General features: G+C 59.6%; 1 protein-coding gene across 1 annotated transcript in view; it reads left to right on the top strand.

Moving 5' to 3' along the window:
• Window positions 1-6,847: 6,847 nt before the first annotated feature.
• Window positions 6,848-15,997, top strand: part of ADGRE5 (adhesion G protein-coupled receptor E5) — a 28,505-nt gene continuing 19,355 nt past the window's right edge. The window contains exons 1-2 of the mRNA XM_034792835.1: window positions 6,848-7,046; window positions 15,304-15,360. Coding sequence (XP_034648726.1) covers window positions 6,848-7,046; window positions 15,304-15,360 — 256 coding nt within the window. The remainder of the gene's footprint in view (window positions 7,047-15,303; window positions 15,361-15,997) is intronic.

Genomic DNA, 15,997 nt, shown 5'->3' with positions numbered 1-15,997 from the left:
AGGGGAGTGGGGGTGAAAGTGCTACCCAATCCGTCTGGGAGGAGATTACAGCAGGGCCAGGATCCGGCTGAGCGAGCAGATGAGATGTTTCTCCCTTACACAGGTGTCACTCCAGTAAGGCCAGATCCCAGCTGGTGTAAACTGGCCGTCGCTCCTTGGGAGTCAATGGGACAAGACCCCGTAGCTCCCATTGACTTCAATGCACTTACCCCAATCTACCCCAGAGCCCGATCTGTCCCGTGGGCTCTAACCCTGCTCCCAGCGGCCGGGGCTCTGCCCTCCTGGCCCTCCCAGGGCTGAGGTCACTGGAGCACAAGGCTCCCGTCTCAATAACCTCTGAGCACCAGGCACTGACCCTGCTGTGAACATTTCTCCTGGTGACTAATGGGGCCGGTCCGGAAGGGAATTGCACAGGCCAGCGCTCCCAGAATGCTGCCGCTCTGACTCCAATCGCCCCCGGCGTCTCCGCTTGGCCCCATTCCCTTGGAGCCCTCGCTCCCGGCCCCCGTCTCCTCTGCCCCCAGACAGGGATATTTTCTGCCTCCAGCTGCCTTCTTTATTTCAGGGGCCTGAGTATTAATAGGAGACCGGGGGGGATTTGGTCAGCCGGCATCTCGCTCTGCCCACGTGTCCAGCGCCTGGCATTCTGCTCGGTGGGAAGGAACGCGTGGGCAGGGGAAGTCTCCATTGTTATTGGTCTGATCCTCTTCTTATTGCCCCTCTGCATAAATCCAGAGTCATTCCAGTGGATTCACACTGTTCTACTAACCAGTGTCTGGTTTGGATATCACACTCTTATTACTTAGATTACAGAAACTCAGAAATCCCACCCAAGTTTGGAGGCCCTGTTGTCATGGGTGCTGCACAGACACCTAAGAGAGAGAGACCCTGCCTTGAAGAGCTCGCAATCTACATTGATAATGTGTGGGAGGGGAAATGAGGCACAGAGAGGGAAAGTGACTTGCCCAAGGTCACCCAACAAGCCAGTGGCAGAGGTGGGACTAGAACCTAGGTGTTCTGACTCCTAGTCTTGTGGCCGAGCTGCTAGGCAGTGTTGCCTCCAGCCAGCATTATGCCCTGATGTTACTTGTTACTCTAGATTCCCTCTGGTGTAGCTGAGATCAGAGTCTGGCCCCCTGAATTGGAATGGCTCCTCCCTATGTTCCCAGGGTTACAAATGAGACAATGGGGTCAGGTCCCCAGCAGATGTAAGGTGACCCCACTGACTGCAATGGAGCGATGCTGATTGACGCCAGCTGGGAACCTGGCCCATTGACTCCAGCTGGGCTCTGGCCCGGTGCTGTGCGGATGCAGATCTTAACCTTTCCCGGGGACACTTGCCGTCTAGTCGAATTCAAAGGCTGCCTTTCACCTCCCCCTCTCCCGCCCCCCCAGCCAAATGTCGTGGTTTTACAACCGCAATGTCCCCATTCACGTGTGTTTTTTCCTCTCCGCTGTTGCAGAGCGACAGATCCACACAAACACTGAACCATAGAATCATAGAATATCAGGGTTGGAAGAGACCTCAGGAGGTCATCTAGTCCAACCTCCTGCTCAAAGCAGGACCAATCCCAACTAAATCATCCCAGCCAGGGCTTTATCAAGCCTGACCTTAAAAACCTCTAAGGATGGAGACTCCACCATCTCCCTAGGGAACCCATTCCAGTGCTTCACCACCCTCCTAGTAAAAAAGTTTTTCCTAATATCCAACCTAAACCTCCCCCACTGCAACTTGAGACCATTACTTTTTGTTCTGTCATCTGCTACCACTGAGAACAGTCTAGATCCATCTTCTTTGGAACCCCCTTTCAGGTAGTTGAAAGCAGCTATCAAATTCCCCCTCATTCTTCTCTTCTGGAGACTAAACAATCCCAGTTCCTTCAGCCTCTCCTCATAAATCATGTGCTCCAGCCCCCTAATCATTTTTGTTGCCCATCGCTGGACTCTTTCCAATTTTTCCACATCCTCCTTGTAGTGTGGGGATGAAAACTGGACACAGTACTTCAGATGAGGCCTCACCAATGTCGAATAGAGGGGAATGATCATGTCCCTCGATCTGCTGGCAATGCCCCTATGTAATGGTCCCTCGCTCTCCCGCTCAGAGGGAGGCCACTCAGGCTAGTCCTGTGGGGGGAGGGGGGAATCAGGACCAGAGTCTGTAAGACAGGCAAGAGCCCCAATAGGGCTGCACGGTTAATAGTCACTACCAGGCTTTAGCCTGGCATGGGGTAGCTCAGGTAGTCAGCCCTTACCCATAGTCTATCCGGGCTGGCTGGGGCCTGGGTAGAGCTCAGGCAGCCAGCAAGCAAAACAGTCTACAGGTGAGTGGCACGGGAAGCTCCTCTTCAGAGCTAGAACCACCTTTCCCTGTGTAGGAGTTCAGCCACCCTGGGATGGGGTGGCAGGGGGACACGGGCCCACCCTACTCCATCGTGTCCCAGCCCAGGGCCCTGTGTCGGCAGGGATCCAGCTGCAACACGCCAACTGGGCCCCCTCTGGCTCTGCCGCCAGCTGCTCCGGGGCTGCCCCTGGGCCACTTCCTGCCACCCGGGGGTTCGGTACCTGAGGTCTCTAGGCCTCTTGCGGCTCCTCGAGGTATATGGCAGCAGGTGCTCTGGGGCCAGTCCTCGTCAGCATCTGGGCATCGGGAACAGCAAGGCGTAGGTTCCTCTCGGGGATGGCGGGAGAATAGGCTGAGCGTCCTTCTCCTCTGCAGGCTCTCCCCCAACTGTGCTGTGGGACCAGCCTTTTATACTTCTGGCCCCACCCTGGTACTTCCGGCGAGGGGGGCGGGGCGATCTAGGCTCCACCCTCCAAAGGGCGTGTAATGCTCCCTCGCTGTCCTGCTCGGAGGGAGGCCACTCAGCCTCACTACACACACACACACCCCTCAAGTCCATCTCCGGGAACGCGGAGATGGCACCCTCCTCCTCCCCCAGCCAGGAGAAAAAGTCGGCGTTGACATGCTCCTTACCTGCTTGATGCTGAACCGTGAAGGTATGAGGCTGCAGGGTTAGGTAGCGACGCATAATCCGGGGGTTTGTCTCTTTTGCCGTTTGTAGCCACTTCAGAGGTGCGTGGTCAGTCACTAGTATGAAGGGGCCGCCTACGAGATAATATCTTAAGGCGTCCACCGCCCACTTGACGGCCAGTGCCTCCTTATCGACCATTGCATAATTTCGCTCTCCGGGGAACAGTTTACGGCTGATATATACTAGGATGTTCTTCCCCATTGACCTCTTGTGACAGGACTGCCCCCAGGCCCACCTCCAACGCGTCGGTCTGCAGCAGGAACTCTCTGTCAAAATCAGGGCTGAAGAGCACCGGCTCCTCGCATAGACGGTCCTTGAGGGTTTGAAAGGCCTGTTGGCATTCGTTTGTCCACCGTACGCACCGAGGACTGTCCTTCCTTAGGAGCTCTGTCAGTGGGGCTGCGATTGAGGCGAACCCGGGGACAAAACGGCGGTAGTAGCCCGCTAGCCCCAGGAATTGCCGCACCCGTCTCTTCATTGTGGGGGCCTCACAGGCCTGTAATGCCTGGACCTTCCCCACCAAAGGTCGTACTTGCCCTTGCCCGAGCGTATATCCCAAGTAGGTGGTCTCTTGCCAGCCAATTTTGCATTTCTTGGGGTTGGCTGTCAGCCCGGCATCCCGCAGGGCCCGTAGGACGGCGGCGACCTGGTTGAGGTGGTTCTCCCATCGGCAGCTGTAAATCACTACGTCATCAAGGTATACCGTTGCATAGGCTTTGTGTGGCTGCAGGACCCGATCCATGAGGCCAAAAGGCCTTCGGAGAAATTGATACAACCCGGTGGGGGAGCAAAGGCGGTCTTCTCCTGAGCGCTCGGACTTAGCTCGTCAATCCGCGGCATTGGGTAGGCGTCACATTTGGAGACGTTATTGACCCTCCTAAAGTCAATGCAGAAGCGGACTGTCCCATCTGGTTTTGGGACCAAAATGATGGGGCTGAGCAAGTCGCTTTGCGATTTCTCAGTTACTTCCAACTCCAGCATGATCCGTACCTCCTCTTCCACTATTTCCTGCATGCGGCTTGGCAACGGCCTGGCAGTCTCTCGTACGACCTCCCCTGGGTTGGTTATTATTTTATGTTGCACGAGTGTGGTTTGTCCGGGTCTTGCTGTAAATGTTTTAGGGAAGGACTTTACCAGTCCTCGGGCTGCTTCCGTTGTTCCTCGGTCAAGGTATCTCCCAATTGCGGCTCTTCGGGGTCGGTGGGGACTGGCAGTCCTGGTCCAAGTTCGGGCTCAGGGAGATACGGTGCGATCAAGAGCCCCTCCCGCTCCCTCCAAGCCTTCAACAGGTTGACATGATAGATTTGCTTTTTCTTCTTTCGGTCAGGTTGGGACACTTCATAGGTGCTTTTGGGGCATTCTGCAGGTTTTCCTTTGCCAGGTCCCCCACCCGGGTCAGTCGGTCCTGGAGTTGCAGGACGTACTGAAGCAGGTTGTGTGAGGGGGACGGCGTTTGTTCCCAGTTCCCCCGTATGAGGTCGAGTAGGCCCTTTGGTTGTTGGCCATATAGCAACTCAAAGGGGGAGAATGTGGTTGAGGATTGAGGTAACTCCCGGAGGGCCAATAACAGGGGTGGGATCAGCTGGTCCCACTGGCACATATCTTTTGGGGGGAACTTCCGCAACATATGCTTCAATGTGCGATTGAAGCGTTCCACTAGTCCGTCGGTTTGGGGGTGGTAGACAGAGGTTTGTAATTTTTTTATCCCCAGGAGGTCACAGACTTGGTGGGTCGGTCAGGATTTCCCAGGGAAGGCCTACCCGGGCGAAGATCTTCAGGAGTTCAGCAGCAATCGTCCGGGCTGTGATGTTTCGACGTGGGGTGGCTTCTGGGAAACGAGGGGCATAATCCAGGACCACTAGGCTATACCGGAACCCTGCAGCACTCTGGGGCAGGGGCCTCCCCAGATCCAGGGCTATCCTCTCGAAAGGAGCGCCTATGACGGGCAGTGGGATGAGCTGGGCTCTCGGGACTCCCTTTGGCGCGGCTCGTTGACACTCTGGGCACGAATCGCAAAAGTCTCTTACCTCCCTATGCACCCCCGGCCAGTAGAAGCGGGCCAGGATCCGAGCCAAAGTTTTCTCGTGGCCCAGGTGGCCAGCTGCCGGGACATCATGGACCTGCTGCAGCACTGCCCGTCGGAACCACGAGTTGTGCTCGCATCTCATGGTCTGGGTCTCGCGGGTGATCCGGTACAGGCGATCCCCCACCAATTCAAAATGGGGGTATGTGGTGGCCTGGTGGGGCAGGTTCAGGGTCCCATTAACCTTACCAATTGTTCGTACGCCCATCTAAGGGAGGGGTCCTCCCGTTGGTCTCGACTGAAGTCTGCACCAAATGTTGGGGCCTCTTTCTGACCGGGTTCCCCGCCTTCCGGCCAGTCTGGGTTCGGGGGGCCAGCAGACTGGTCCTCCCTGTCGGGGTCCTCCAGGCCTTGGTCCACTTCTCCCACCGGTTCCCCTTCAAGGGCGGTCCCTGCGCGGGAAGTCCTGTCAGTCGTTGTCCGCAGGAGCCCCGCGAAGCCCTTCCAGTCTGGGCCCAGGATGACTGGGTACACCAACTCCAGGGCTGGCCCAGCTACCAGGGTCCGGGTTTCTCCCTTTACAGTCAGGGTCACCGTGGTCTTGGGGTAAGATTGTACATCCCCGTGGATACACTGGAGTTGAATGAACCCTAGTGACGGTTCAGGCCGGGGGACGGGGCCCTGGCGGACAAGTGTCTGCCCACACCCCGAATCAGTGAGCGCAGAGGCGGGGGCTCCATTCACTGTAACGGGGACAGTCAGTTTACCCGAGGGTTGTTTACGGGCCTGGGCCTCCCCCGAGCTGCAGTCCATCATCGGGCACTCTCGACGGAGGTGTCTGAGGCGGCCACAGGCGAAATGGGCCGAATTCAGGGTGTCGGGGCTGGTCCGGCGCAGTAGGTGCTGGGGCCGGCACCTCGGCAGCCTGGAATCTCCTTCCGATGGGGGCATCTAGCAGCCGGCTCCGTTCTCAGAATAAGGAACAGGCTGGGGCCGGAGGGCGGGGAGGGGCCGTGAAACGGGCAGGATGCAAAGTGCCGGCAAAGGCACCAAGAGGCAGATTTGTAAAAGGTTTCGGGGCCAAATTCCCCAGTGGCCCAGACACCTCCTCCCCCCTGTGCTTGGATCTCATTGGCCAATCCAGCTCTAAGGGCTTGTCTTCCCTAGTGAGTTAACAGGAGACACAGCTCCCCCTAACTCAACCCCTGTCCACACACTAACACCTAGTGGTTAGAGCAGAGGGGGCTGGGAGTCAGGACTCCTAGGTTCTGTCCCCAGCTCTGGAGGGGAGTGGGGTCTAGTAGGTTAGCGCAGGGTGGGTCTGGGAGTCTGGACTCCTGTGTAACCCCAGCTCTGACACCCCCGCTGAGTGACCTGCCTGCTCATCTGGGCCTCAGTTTCCCACGTGTGAAATGGGGATAATGATTTTGTTGCTCCTTGAGTGGAGAGCCGGGCAAGGCTCTCTGGAGAACGGCTGGAGACCTGGAAATGTCTGGCAGGGGCCCCCCCCAGGATGGGGGGGGGGAATCCCCAGCTCTGCCCACTGGGAAACCAGGCCGCCTGCTTGGCTCACCTGTCTGTCTTGCAGCGCTGGTCCATCCGTCTGTCTGTCTAACCTCTCCTGTGTAGCGGCTGCACCAGCGTTTCTCAAATGCGGCTGCCGTAGCCGGATGCTGCCACCCCAGTGGATTTTTTTACGGCCACGGCAGCCTCCAAAGTGGAGACTGGGGGGGCAAAGCAGCGGCCCCTCCCTGCAGTGCCCAGCTGAACAGCTGTTACCGAGGGCAGCGAGATGCTCCGGGCAGCGACTCTGGAGCCGTGGGGCTGGCGTGTGCGTGTGCGGCGCTGGAGGCGGCTCTCCTCAGTGGAGAGGACGCGGCTGCGTCCGGTCACCGGGACGCTCCCCTGGGCAGCTCCCCCCACCCAGCCGGGACTCCGCAGGCGGCTGGTGAATTCCCCACCCACCTTCCTCGGGGCGGGGACAGAGACGGGTTTGTCAGAACGGCCACCAGCAGGAGTTGGTGGCCATACTCCGAGGTGAGAACACCTGGGCTAGAGGCCCCGCCCAGTATAGGGCCCCCCCACCCCCATTAGGCTGGGCGCTGCACAGACCTGGCCTGAAATTGGGGTCCCCCATTGTGCCGACATGCAGTGGGCTCTGAGTCCCTTTAAAAATATGCCTGCCCTAAAGAGCGTGCAGTCTAATTACACATGGGGCTGAAAGGGAAACTGAGGCACAGAGCTGGGCCATGACTTGCCCAAGGTCACCCAGCAGGCCAGTGACAGAGAATGGGGGACTTCCCGCCCTGAACCCCGGCCAACATTGCCCTGCTAGCGCCGTTCTTCCCAGTGCCCTGTCGGGCGAGGCCCCCCCCCCAGTGTAGAGCCGTACAGGAATTTCCTGACCTAGCCCAGCTCGTAAAGAGATTGCTGACAAAGACAATGGTGATGGCTCCAGCGAGCCCAGTCCCCCTCCTCCCCCAGCTCCGTGTGACACGGGGCCAAAGTGCAGGGCGAAGAGAGGAATTAATGAGGGTTAGAGGCCTGCAGCCGGCTCTGGAAACACCCTGGCTGTCTGGGGGGGCGGAGGGGGCTGTGAGTGCGGGGGGCTCTGGCTGAACCATGGACAAAGCGGCACCATGTCGTGGCTGGACCCAGATCCAGTTACTCGCTGGAGCCCTGGGCAAAGTCTGAACCAATCTGATCCCTTGCCTGGCCTCTGGGTGTCCTTGCACAACCAGGCACTAGTGCCAGGGTCCCTCGTGTCAATCCCTGGCCCCTGGGTGTCCTCGCATACCCAGGCACTAGCACCCGGGTCTCTCACACTAATCCCCAGCCCCTGGGTGTCCTCGCACACCCAGGCACTAGCACCAGGGGTCCCTCACAACAGCTGCAGCAGGACCAGGCTCCCTAGTGGGACAGGCTCTGTGCTCAGCACTTGTATCTGGGATGACCTCAGCGAGTCTTGTTAGCAACCTGCCCCACTGCAGCCCCTAACGGCTCAGGGCTTTCGACACCGCTAGAGTCCTGCCCTTCAGAGAAATGGGGGGGAAGTAGCCAGGAGATAAGTGGCCTCTTGAAAAGGGAACCAATAAAACCCCTAGTTACCACCCGGATGTTTTCACAACAGAGCCGGCCTTGGCACTTCCCCCAGATCCCACAGTCTTGCTTGGTGGGAGTCCGTGGGGCCAGCCCCCTAGCTGGGGTGACAGCCTCGCTCCATTGGCATAGCAAACTACTGCCCACCTCCTTTCTTCCCCCGCTTCCCTCCCCACCTCCCCTGGCCCCTCTGTTTCAGCTCTGGGTGTTGGGTCTCTAGGTGCCGTCCGTCTTTGCCCTTTCTACTGGGACTGGGTCAGGTCACTTCCTTTCGTGCATTAGGTGTATTATGGTAGCAGCTATAGATCCCCGACTGAAATGGGGGGGGCTCATGCGCCGGGTGCTGCACAGACCCCACCCGCGCTCAGGGCCCTGCTGTGCTGGGCATAACACAGACAGCCCTGGCCCTAAGAGCTAGACAAAGGAAGGCCCTTGGGGCAGATTTTCTTTTGTTAAATCAATGGGAGTTAGACACCTCACTACCTTTACAAAGCAGAGCCTTATCCCTGTTTTACAAATGGGGAAACTGAGGCACGGTGGGTGGCAGTGACCTGTCCAGGGATTCTGCGGACGAACTAGAGAACTGAGGGGTGATCTCCAGAGCCCCAGCCCAGCGCCTTAATCCCCAAACCACCCTGCTGCTCTGTGTCTTTCCCCTTTTACAAAACGGATAACAGCGTCCTCTGTACCGGGGCTCTCAACCTTTCCAGACCCCTGTGCCCCTTCCAGGAGTCTGATTTGTCTTGCGTACCCTGTATCACTTCACTTAAAAACTGCTTGCTTACAAAATCAGACAGAAAAGCGTCACAGCCACGTTACTCCGGACCAATTGCTGAGTGTCTCATTTTCACCGTCTCATTATAAAATAAATCAATTGGAATATAAATATTGTCCTTACAGTTCAGTGTAGAGCACATAGAGCAGTATCAACAAGTCGTCTGTGTGAAATTTTAATTTGTACTGACTTCCTAGTGCTTTTTCTGTTGCCTGTTGTAAAACTAGGCAACTACCTAGATGAGTTGATGTACCCTCGGCAGACCTGTGCGTACCCCCGGGGTACATGTACCCCTGGCTGAGAACCACTGCTCTGTAAGACACGGGAGGTGATTGTCCCGCCCTGCTCGGCACTGGGGAGGCCTCAGCTGGAGTCCCGTGTCCAGTTCTGGGCGCTGCGCTTTCGGGAAGATGTGGACATGTTGGAGAGAGGCCAGAGGAGAGCCACAAACGTGAGCAGAGGTTTAGCAAACCAGACCAGTGCGGAAAGGTTAAAACACGAGGCAGGTTTAGTCTTGAGCAAAGACAACTGAGGGGGGGACCTGAGAACAGCCCTCAAATACGCTGAGGGCTGTTACAAAGAGGCCGGAGATGTCCACGGAAGGGCCTTCCTACCTGTACGTTTGCCGTGGTGGTGCAGCCCTGTCGGCCCTAGGATTTCAGAGACGGGGGAGGGGTAATTTCTTTTATTGGACAAACTTCTGTTGGTGGCAGAGCGGCGGCTGTGGAGACCCCAGCCCTGGGGGGGTTAAGAACAGGTTGGACAAACCCCTACAGGGATGGGCTGGGGATGAACTGGTCCTGCCTCAGCACAGGGGCCAGCCCAGCCCTGCATGTCTGATTGCACGAGAGCGGGGGTGCTGCTGGGGGCCTGCGGGCCCCTGGGGCCGTGGCTGCTCGGCCGGCGGTGGGAACGCCATGGGGCCCTTTGCAGACGGCCCCCACTGGTCCCAGCCAGCAGCTCCTGGGTTGGAATTTGAGCAGCAGCCGGTCCGGGCTCCTGCCTGCACACCAGGGATTGGGGTTCATGGACCCGCAGAGAGCCTAGAGAGAGATTGACCAGCCATGGCCGCCGGCCACCAGCCCCCAGCGTTGGGGGGACTTGGCTGGCGTTTCCGGCCCCATCTGGGAAGCGGCGCCCACTGCCGGGACCCCGTGTGCGTCAGGGGAAGGGGGACACCCCGGGGGCAGCAGAGTCCAGAGGAAACCGCAGCTGAGCCTGCCTGAGAAATGCAGCCCAGACTGTGCGGAGCTAAATCAACCCAGCTGTGCAGGCTGCCTCTGGTGGGCTGCAGGCCAGGAAATGGGGGGGGGCTTAGCCCCCACCCCACCCCCGCAAGGCTCTGTCATCTTAACCCCTTGTGGCCCCAGGAGGCACCATTCTCCTGAGGCCAGAGCCTCTGGTTGTTGTTTCTTAGAGTCCAGCTCCAGCACAGAGCAGAGCAGCCCAGCGGGGTGGGCTAAGGGGGGAGCGCCTTCGGCATGCAGAGGAGAAGGCTGTTATCCTGCAGTGGGGCGGCTGCTGGGAGGGGCACTCAGTAAACAGATGGAGGGGGGTCAGTCACCCCTGTGCTAGCCTTGTGCATTGTGACAAGGGTCTATGAGGGAAATCCTGCCCTCGGTGCCCCCTGCATGGCCCTGCTCCCCCCTCCCCACCCCCCCATGGTGCTCTCCGTGCCCCTAATGGCCCCATTGACCTTCCCAGGTCTGCGCAGGTGTAGCCGACTGAGCTGGGGCTAACGATTCAGTCTGAGGATGCTGGATCCGGATGAGAGTTCGGCTCGTCCGCCGGTAGCCGGGCTGGCTCTGCCGGGTTGGGGTGTGTTCGTGCCAGCGTTGAGCGCATTGTGTGCCCGTCACTCCAGTTTGTGAATCTGCCTGATAGATGTGTGTGTGAGTCACTTTTCCACAGTCCATTCCCAGAGCAGCCCCCCACCCCTTGGGATGAGCTCCTGTCCCAGAGTTTGGGCCCAGGCTGACGCCAGCCCGGATCCCTCCCTCCCGCCAGCAGCCGGGCTCTGCGGTGGCTCTGATCCAGCGCCCCAGGGCGAGCGCACGTCTGTCCGGCGTGGAGGAGGGCAGAGACGGGGACTGTCTGCACTTTGTCTGGGGCCGCGGCTGCGGGAGTCGGGCCCTTTCCATTGCGTCAGGGGGACAATCACCCGTTTGTCCTGGATCATTTCTCAGCACCAGCCTCTGTTCCTCCAGCGCCCCGGAGGTGGGGGGCAGCTCTGATTCCACCCCCAGACTGACCTCGGGGGCGGGGCATCCTCGGGGCTGGGATGGTACCGATGGGGCTGTGTCAGGGGGTCCCCGAGTGCCTGACAGTTCGTGCAGGTTCGGGGGAGGCCACAGGGCCTGATCCATCCATCACTTACACCGTTTCACAGCAGGGTTACTCCAGATTTACACCCCACGTGGGATAGGAGAACTAAGAGCTTCTGTGCAGGTGGCGGTAACTGGGCCTGGTTTACAATGGGGTGACTCCTGGGGGCAGTGAGAGGAGACTCTGCCCACCCTGCACCCCCCAGGCTGATGGTGTGAAGCACCAGGGGTCCCTGGTCTGGGTGCTCCCCCCCCCCCCCCCCCTTTGGCCCCCCAGGAGTTAGCGTGGCCTCTCCTGTACCCAGGCTGTGGGTCAGATCCCTCCCTGGGGTGACTCCGCGCAGGCCTACAGCCGGATCTGGGCACATCTCCTCGCCTCTGGTTCTCTGCCCCTCACCCCGCTCCTCTCTCGTTCACCTGCCTGCCGCCCTCTGCTTGGCGCGGGCCCAATCCTGCCCGCTCCCAAACTTTCCATGCTCAGATCCCCCTGCCCCGAACAGCCAGGGGTGTCTCTGCTGTGGCTGCCGAGGGGCAGGATCGGGGCTGTTTGGGGAGGTGGAGGGAGAGGCCCTGGCTAGCTGCACGTTGCCTCTTTAAGGCCTCCTGACACCCCCCCCCCCATTAATGTTCCTTTTCATCCCTTCTGCCCCCTGGGAAAATGGTCTTGGCCATTGGGAGGCAGCTGCTGTCCAAGGCCTGGAGAGGCCAGATGGGACAAAGGGACAGTTCTTCTGTGCGCCCGCCTCCGGCTGAGACATGAGCCTGAGACATTCCCAGGGGGGGCAACATGGCTCATCGCTCCCCTCCCCCGAATCGGGCCTTAAAACGTCAGGGGAGCCGGGGTGTGTCTGTGGTGGTGGCAGACCTGGAAGGGGGGTGCTGGATCGTACCTGGGAGTACAGGAGATGGGATGAGTCCCCATCGGGTCGGGGGGGGAGGGGGCGTGCTCGATCCAGGATAGTGTATTGGATCCAGAGAGCTGGGGAGGGGGACTTGTCGGACCCAGGAGGGGGCAGTTCGGACCTAGAGAGCAGGGGAGACAGGTTGGACCCAGTGGGTAGGTGGGAGTCCGAAGTCTAGAGGGCCATGTGGGACCCAGAGAGCAGTGGGGGCCAGTTTGGGGGTTCAGGTGGGAATCCAGGGGGCCAGGGAGTTCGGGTCTCTTGAGTGCCTGCATCAACTCTTGGCCGAGGTTGTTCCATGATTCACGGCTTCCCGGCGCGGTGGGAGGGGACAGCGCTCACTCGTAGTGGTCACCGCCCGGCCGTTGCCGTCTGAGGGGGCAGCCTGGGGGTGGAGCGATATCCCGGCTCCTGCTGGCTACACGGGACTCCAGCAAGCCCTGGTTAAAGTGCTGGAGTGTTATTATTGCAGTCCTGGGCTGACCCAACAGGGGGCGCTGTGGAGAGCGGGGCAGGAGCTCTGGCTGTGGGATACTCGGGGAGGGAGGACGGATTCCCTGCTAAAACGGTTGCAGTGGGGCTGGTGGGGGCGGGGCTGCATGGGGGATTCTGGCCATGTCCCTGGGGGAGAAGGAGGGGCCGGGCCCCACGATCACGTCTCTCTGGGCAGAGTCACGGCAGCTTTTCACCGGCGGGAGGTTTGAAGGATTCTCCCTCCATTCTGGCCTGGCTGGTGTTTGAGCAGCAGGGAGGGTCCTGGGGGCCCCTTGTCCCTGCATTTGATGCGCCGGTACGTGTGAACATACGTGTCTGTACCTCTGTGCCTGTGCATGAGTGTGCGGCACACGTGTGTGCCCGTGCGTGGGTGTGGGCGCACCGGTATGTACATCTGTACTTGTTCATAAACATGAGGACACATCTGCATGTTTGTGTGCATGCCGGAGTGTGTGTGCATGTGAACGCTAGCATGTGCTTGGCGTGTGCGTAATTATCCTGCTAAGGCACTATGGGGCCTCTGGGGGACAATTGAGGGGCCAGACCCAGCCCAGCATGGACTCTGGGCCTGGGGCCTTGGCATGGGGCTGTGGTGCCCCCTAGTGGCTGAGGCTGTGCAGTGCCGCTCTGTGGACACAAAGGTTCGATGGGGGCGGGGGAAGGTGCTGGGGGGCTGGCCTGGCCTTGGGGATCAGGTCCCCTGTGCTCCAGTCTAGCCCACGGTGCTGGAGACTAAAAATTGCTGGCAGGCATCGTATGAAATGAATTTGGCCCTGCTTCCAAGCTGGGCATCAGGACTCCTAGGTTCCGTCCCAGCTCTGGGATGAGGGGAGTGGGGTCTAGAGGTCAGAGTGGGGACTGGGGCCCAGGACTCCTGGGTTCTATCCCCAGCTCGGAGGGGAGGGGAGTAGGGTCTAGTGGTTAGAGCAGAGGTAGGCGTCAGGACTCCTGGGTTCTATTCCTAGCTCTGCCCCTGCACCAATGGACCATCTCAGAAGAAAGGCCTCCAAGAGGCCAAAGCCCTTCACCCCGGCTGGGGCTGCCTGGGAACAGGCCCTGCTGCTGCCCCTGTTCTAAAGAGCCCGAATAGCCAACACGTCCCCTCTCAGGACAGGACTAAGGCTCGTGTTTGAACGGGGGGGGGGACATCACCCTCAGGACCGACTGCCCTGGGACGCGGCACATGGAGTCGAACAGACGAGCTGTCCTCTCTCAAGCTCTGCGCTAGCTCCATCCCCAGCTATGAGCTGGATGCAGGAATCCCTGGGTCATTCTCTGGCCCATGCAGTGTGAGAGGCCGGATCAGCCTGCTCCCTTCCTGGCCTGAGAATCTCTGAATTAATGGCTCGGCCTTCGCTCCCCGGGAACTGTGATGCCGTCACCTCCCCAGCTCCCTCGTCCTCCATGGAGTCTCCCCAGGGAAGATCGACCGGAGCTTGAATTTCAAAGCCGCGCCCCCTTCCTAGCTCCCTTCCTAGGAAAGCACAATGGGGTTCCACAGCACTCGGCCCGGGTCCTTTATCATCTGGTTCTTCGCACCCGCGTGTGGTTAGTGACTCAGAGCAACAGGCTATAAATAAACACCAGCAGGAGGGGGCGGATCTGGGCCGATACCTGAGTGAAAAGCAGATCAACAGCAGCCTGTGTTGTCTTTTCGCCCCATCCCCCCTCGGTGCTCCCCCTTTCCAAGTGGGTTTGTCCATTGCATGGTCGCACTGGGTGATCTTGGGTACGTCATTACCCCTCACCATGCCTCAGTTTCCCCATCTGTAAAGTGCAGAGAATGCTCCTCCCTTTGCCTATTGCCATGAGCCTTTGGGTCACAGACTGGCTCACTGTGTGTCTGTGCAGCACCGAGCGCGACGGGGCCCTGATCTCAGTCACCTCTGGGCAGTACCTGGCACAATGGGCAGGGCGGATTTCTGATTAGGCACAGGAGGCACGTGCCTAGGGACGCCGGCATTCTATGGGCATCTAAAAATTCATATTTTGCTGCTCTCAGGTCCCAGCAGGGGGCAGGGCCGGCTGAGGGGGAGACAGCCCCACACAGCCCTGCTGCTGGAGCGCTCCTCCCTCCACCCAGCAGACAGCGTCACCTCCTGGGGGCCGGGGGCAGGGCTTGGGAAAGTGGGTCTCTGGGGGAGATCATGGGGCAGCTCTGGGCAGTGGGTGGAGGGGTGCTGGGTGGCACCTAAAAGTGGTGGGTGTCTCCTGGTGCTCGTGACAGTTAAGAGCTTCCAGGCAGCAGGGGTACCCTGCAGCTTCTGGCCGCCTCCAGGTGGCAGGGCCCCCAGAGCTCCAAGCCGGAGAGCAGGGAGACCCCCGAGCCCCTGTGTCTAGGGGTGCCCTAAGTATAAAACCGGCCCTGACAACGTGGGCTCCTGGTCTTTGTTGCTAATACACACAATAAAAGACCCAGTTGCCCTGGCCAAAAGTCTAGTTCCCAACTAGAATCAGTTAAAAATATGAACAGGGATCCGAGCTGGGTCTGATTTCCCAGAGCACCAGGTTTCTGCATTTTTAATTCCCCCATCGGCAGGGCACTGACTGGCCATTGGCCCAGGATTGGCAGGACGGGGGCGGCTGGGGGTGTGTGCAGCTGAGTGGTGGTTACCATCTGCCCATGGTGCCTTACCCTGTCTCTGCCTTCCAGGGCTCTGCATCACCCTGTGCCTGGGGGGCACCGTGGCCCAGGATAACGGCATACAAGGTAAGGCTGACTCCTCCTGGCTAACGTTCCCCAGCGCTCCCGGCTGCCCGGGGTCTCCGGCCTCCACCCCCTCCGGTCCCTTTCCCTTGTGGGAGGAGAGCAGAGTCAGGTCTGGCGAGCCGGGAGCAGCCCCTTGGCGTGGGCGTCTTGGGGTGGGTTTATAGAGCACGGTGAGTGCGTGCAGGGGAAAGGAGAAGGCCCCTGTGTAGCCCTCCCCTTCCCTTCCCAGCCCCGTGGCCAGCAGAGAATAGACACTGGGGCCCAGGGCTCTATACTGGGGGCTGGAGGGAGGGGCAGATCCCCTTTGTAGCCAAGGGCCGTGTTATTGACCAGCCCGAATCAAACCCCTGATGGCTCAGACGTTAGAAGTGGCATTTGTTGGTGCCCCCCCTCAAAAAAATCGGGCTGAACTGAAACCTGGGACCCACGTGCCCAACTGGGGGGCGTTTGGGATCTGGACTCTGCGCCCCGAGCCCAGCTCTGCTGCGAACCTCAAAATGGGATTTGGGCAAATTCCCATTGACCCACTGGGGTCCCCCAGTGCTGCTCCCACACTGCTCCGTCTGCTCCCATCCCAAGCCCTGCAGCCGGCTAAGCTGCGCTGGGATCCTTCCCCTCACGCTGGCCAGAGGGACGG

Source organism: Trachemys scripta, chromosome 16 (genome assembly GCF_013100865.1).
Source record: "Trachemys scripta elegans isolate TJP31775 chromosome 16, CAS_Tse_1.0, whole genome shotgun sequence".
NCBI lineage: Eukaryota > Metazoa > Chordata > Testudines > Emydidae > Trachemys > Trachemys scripta.
Note: the sequence above shows the minus strand (reverse complement) of the source record. Positions and strands in the feature narration are given on the sequence as shown.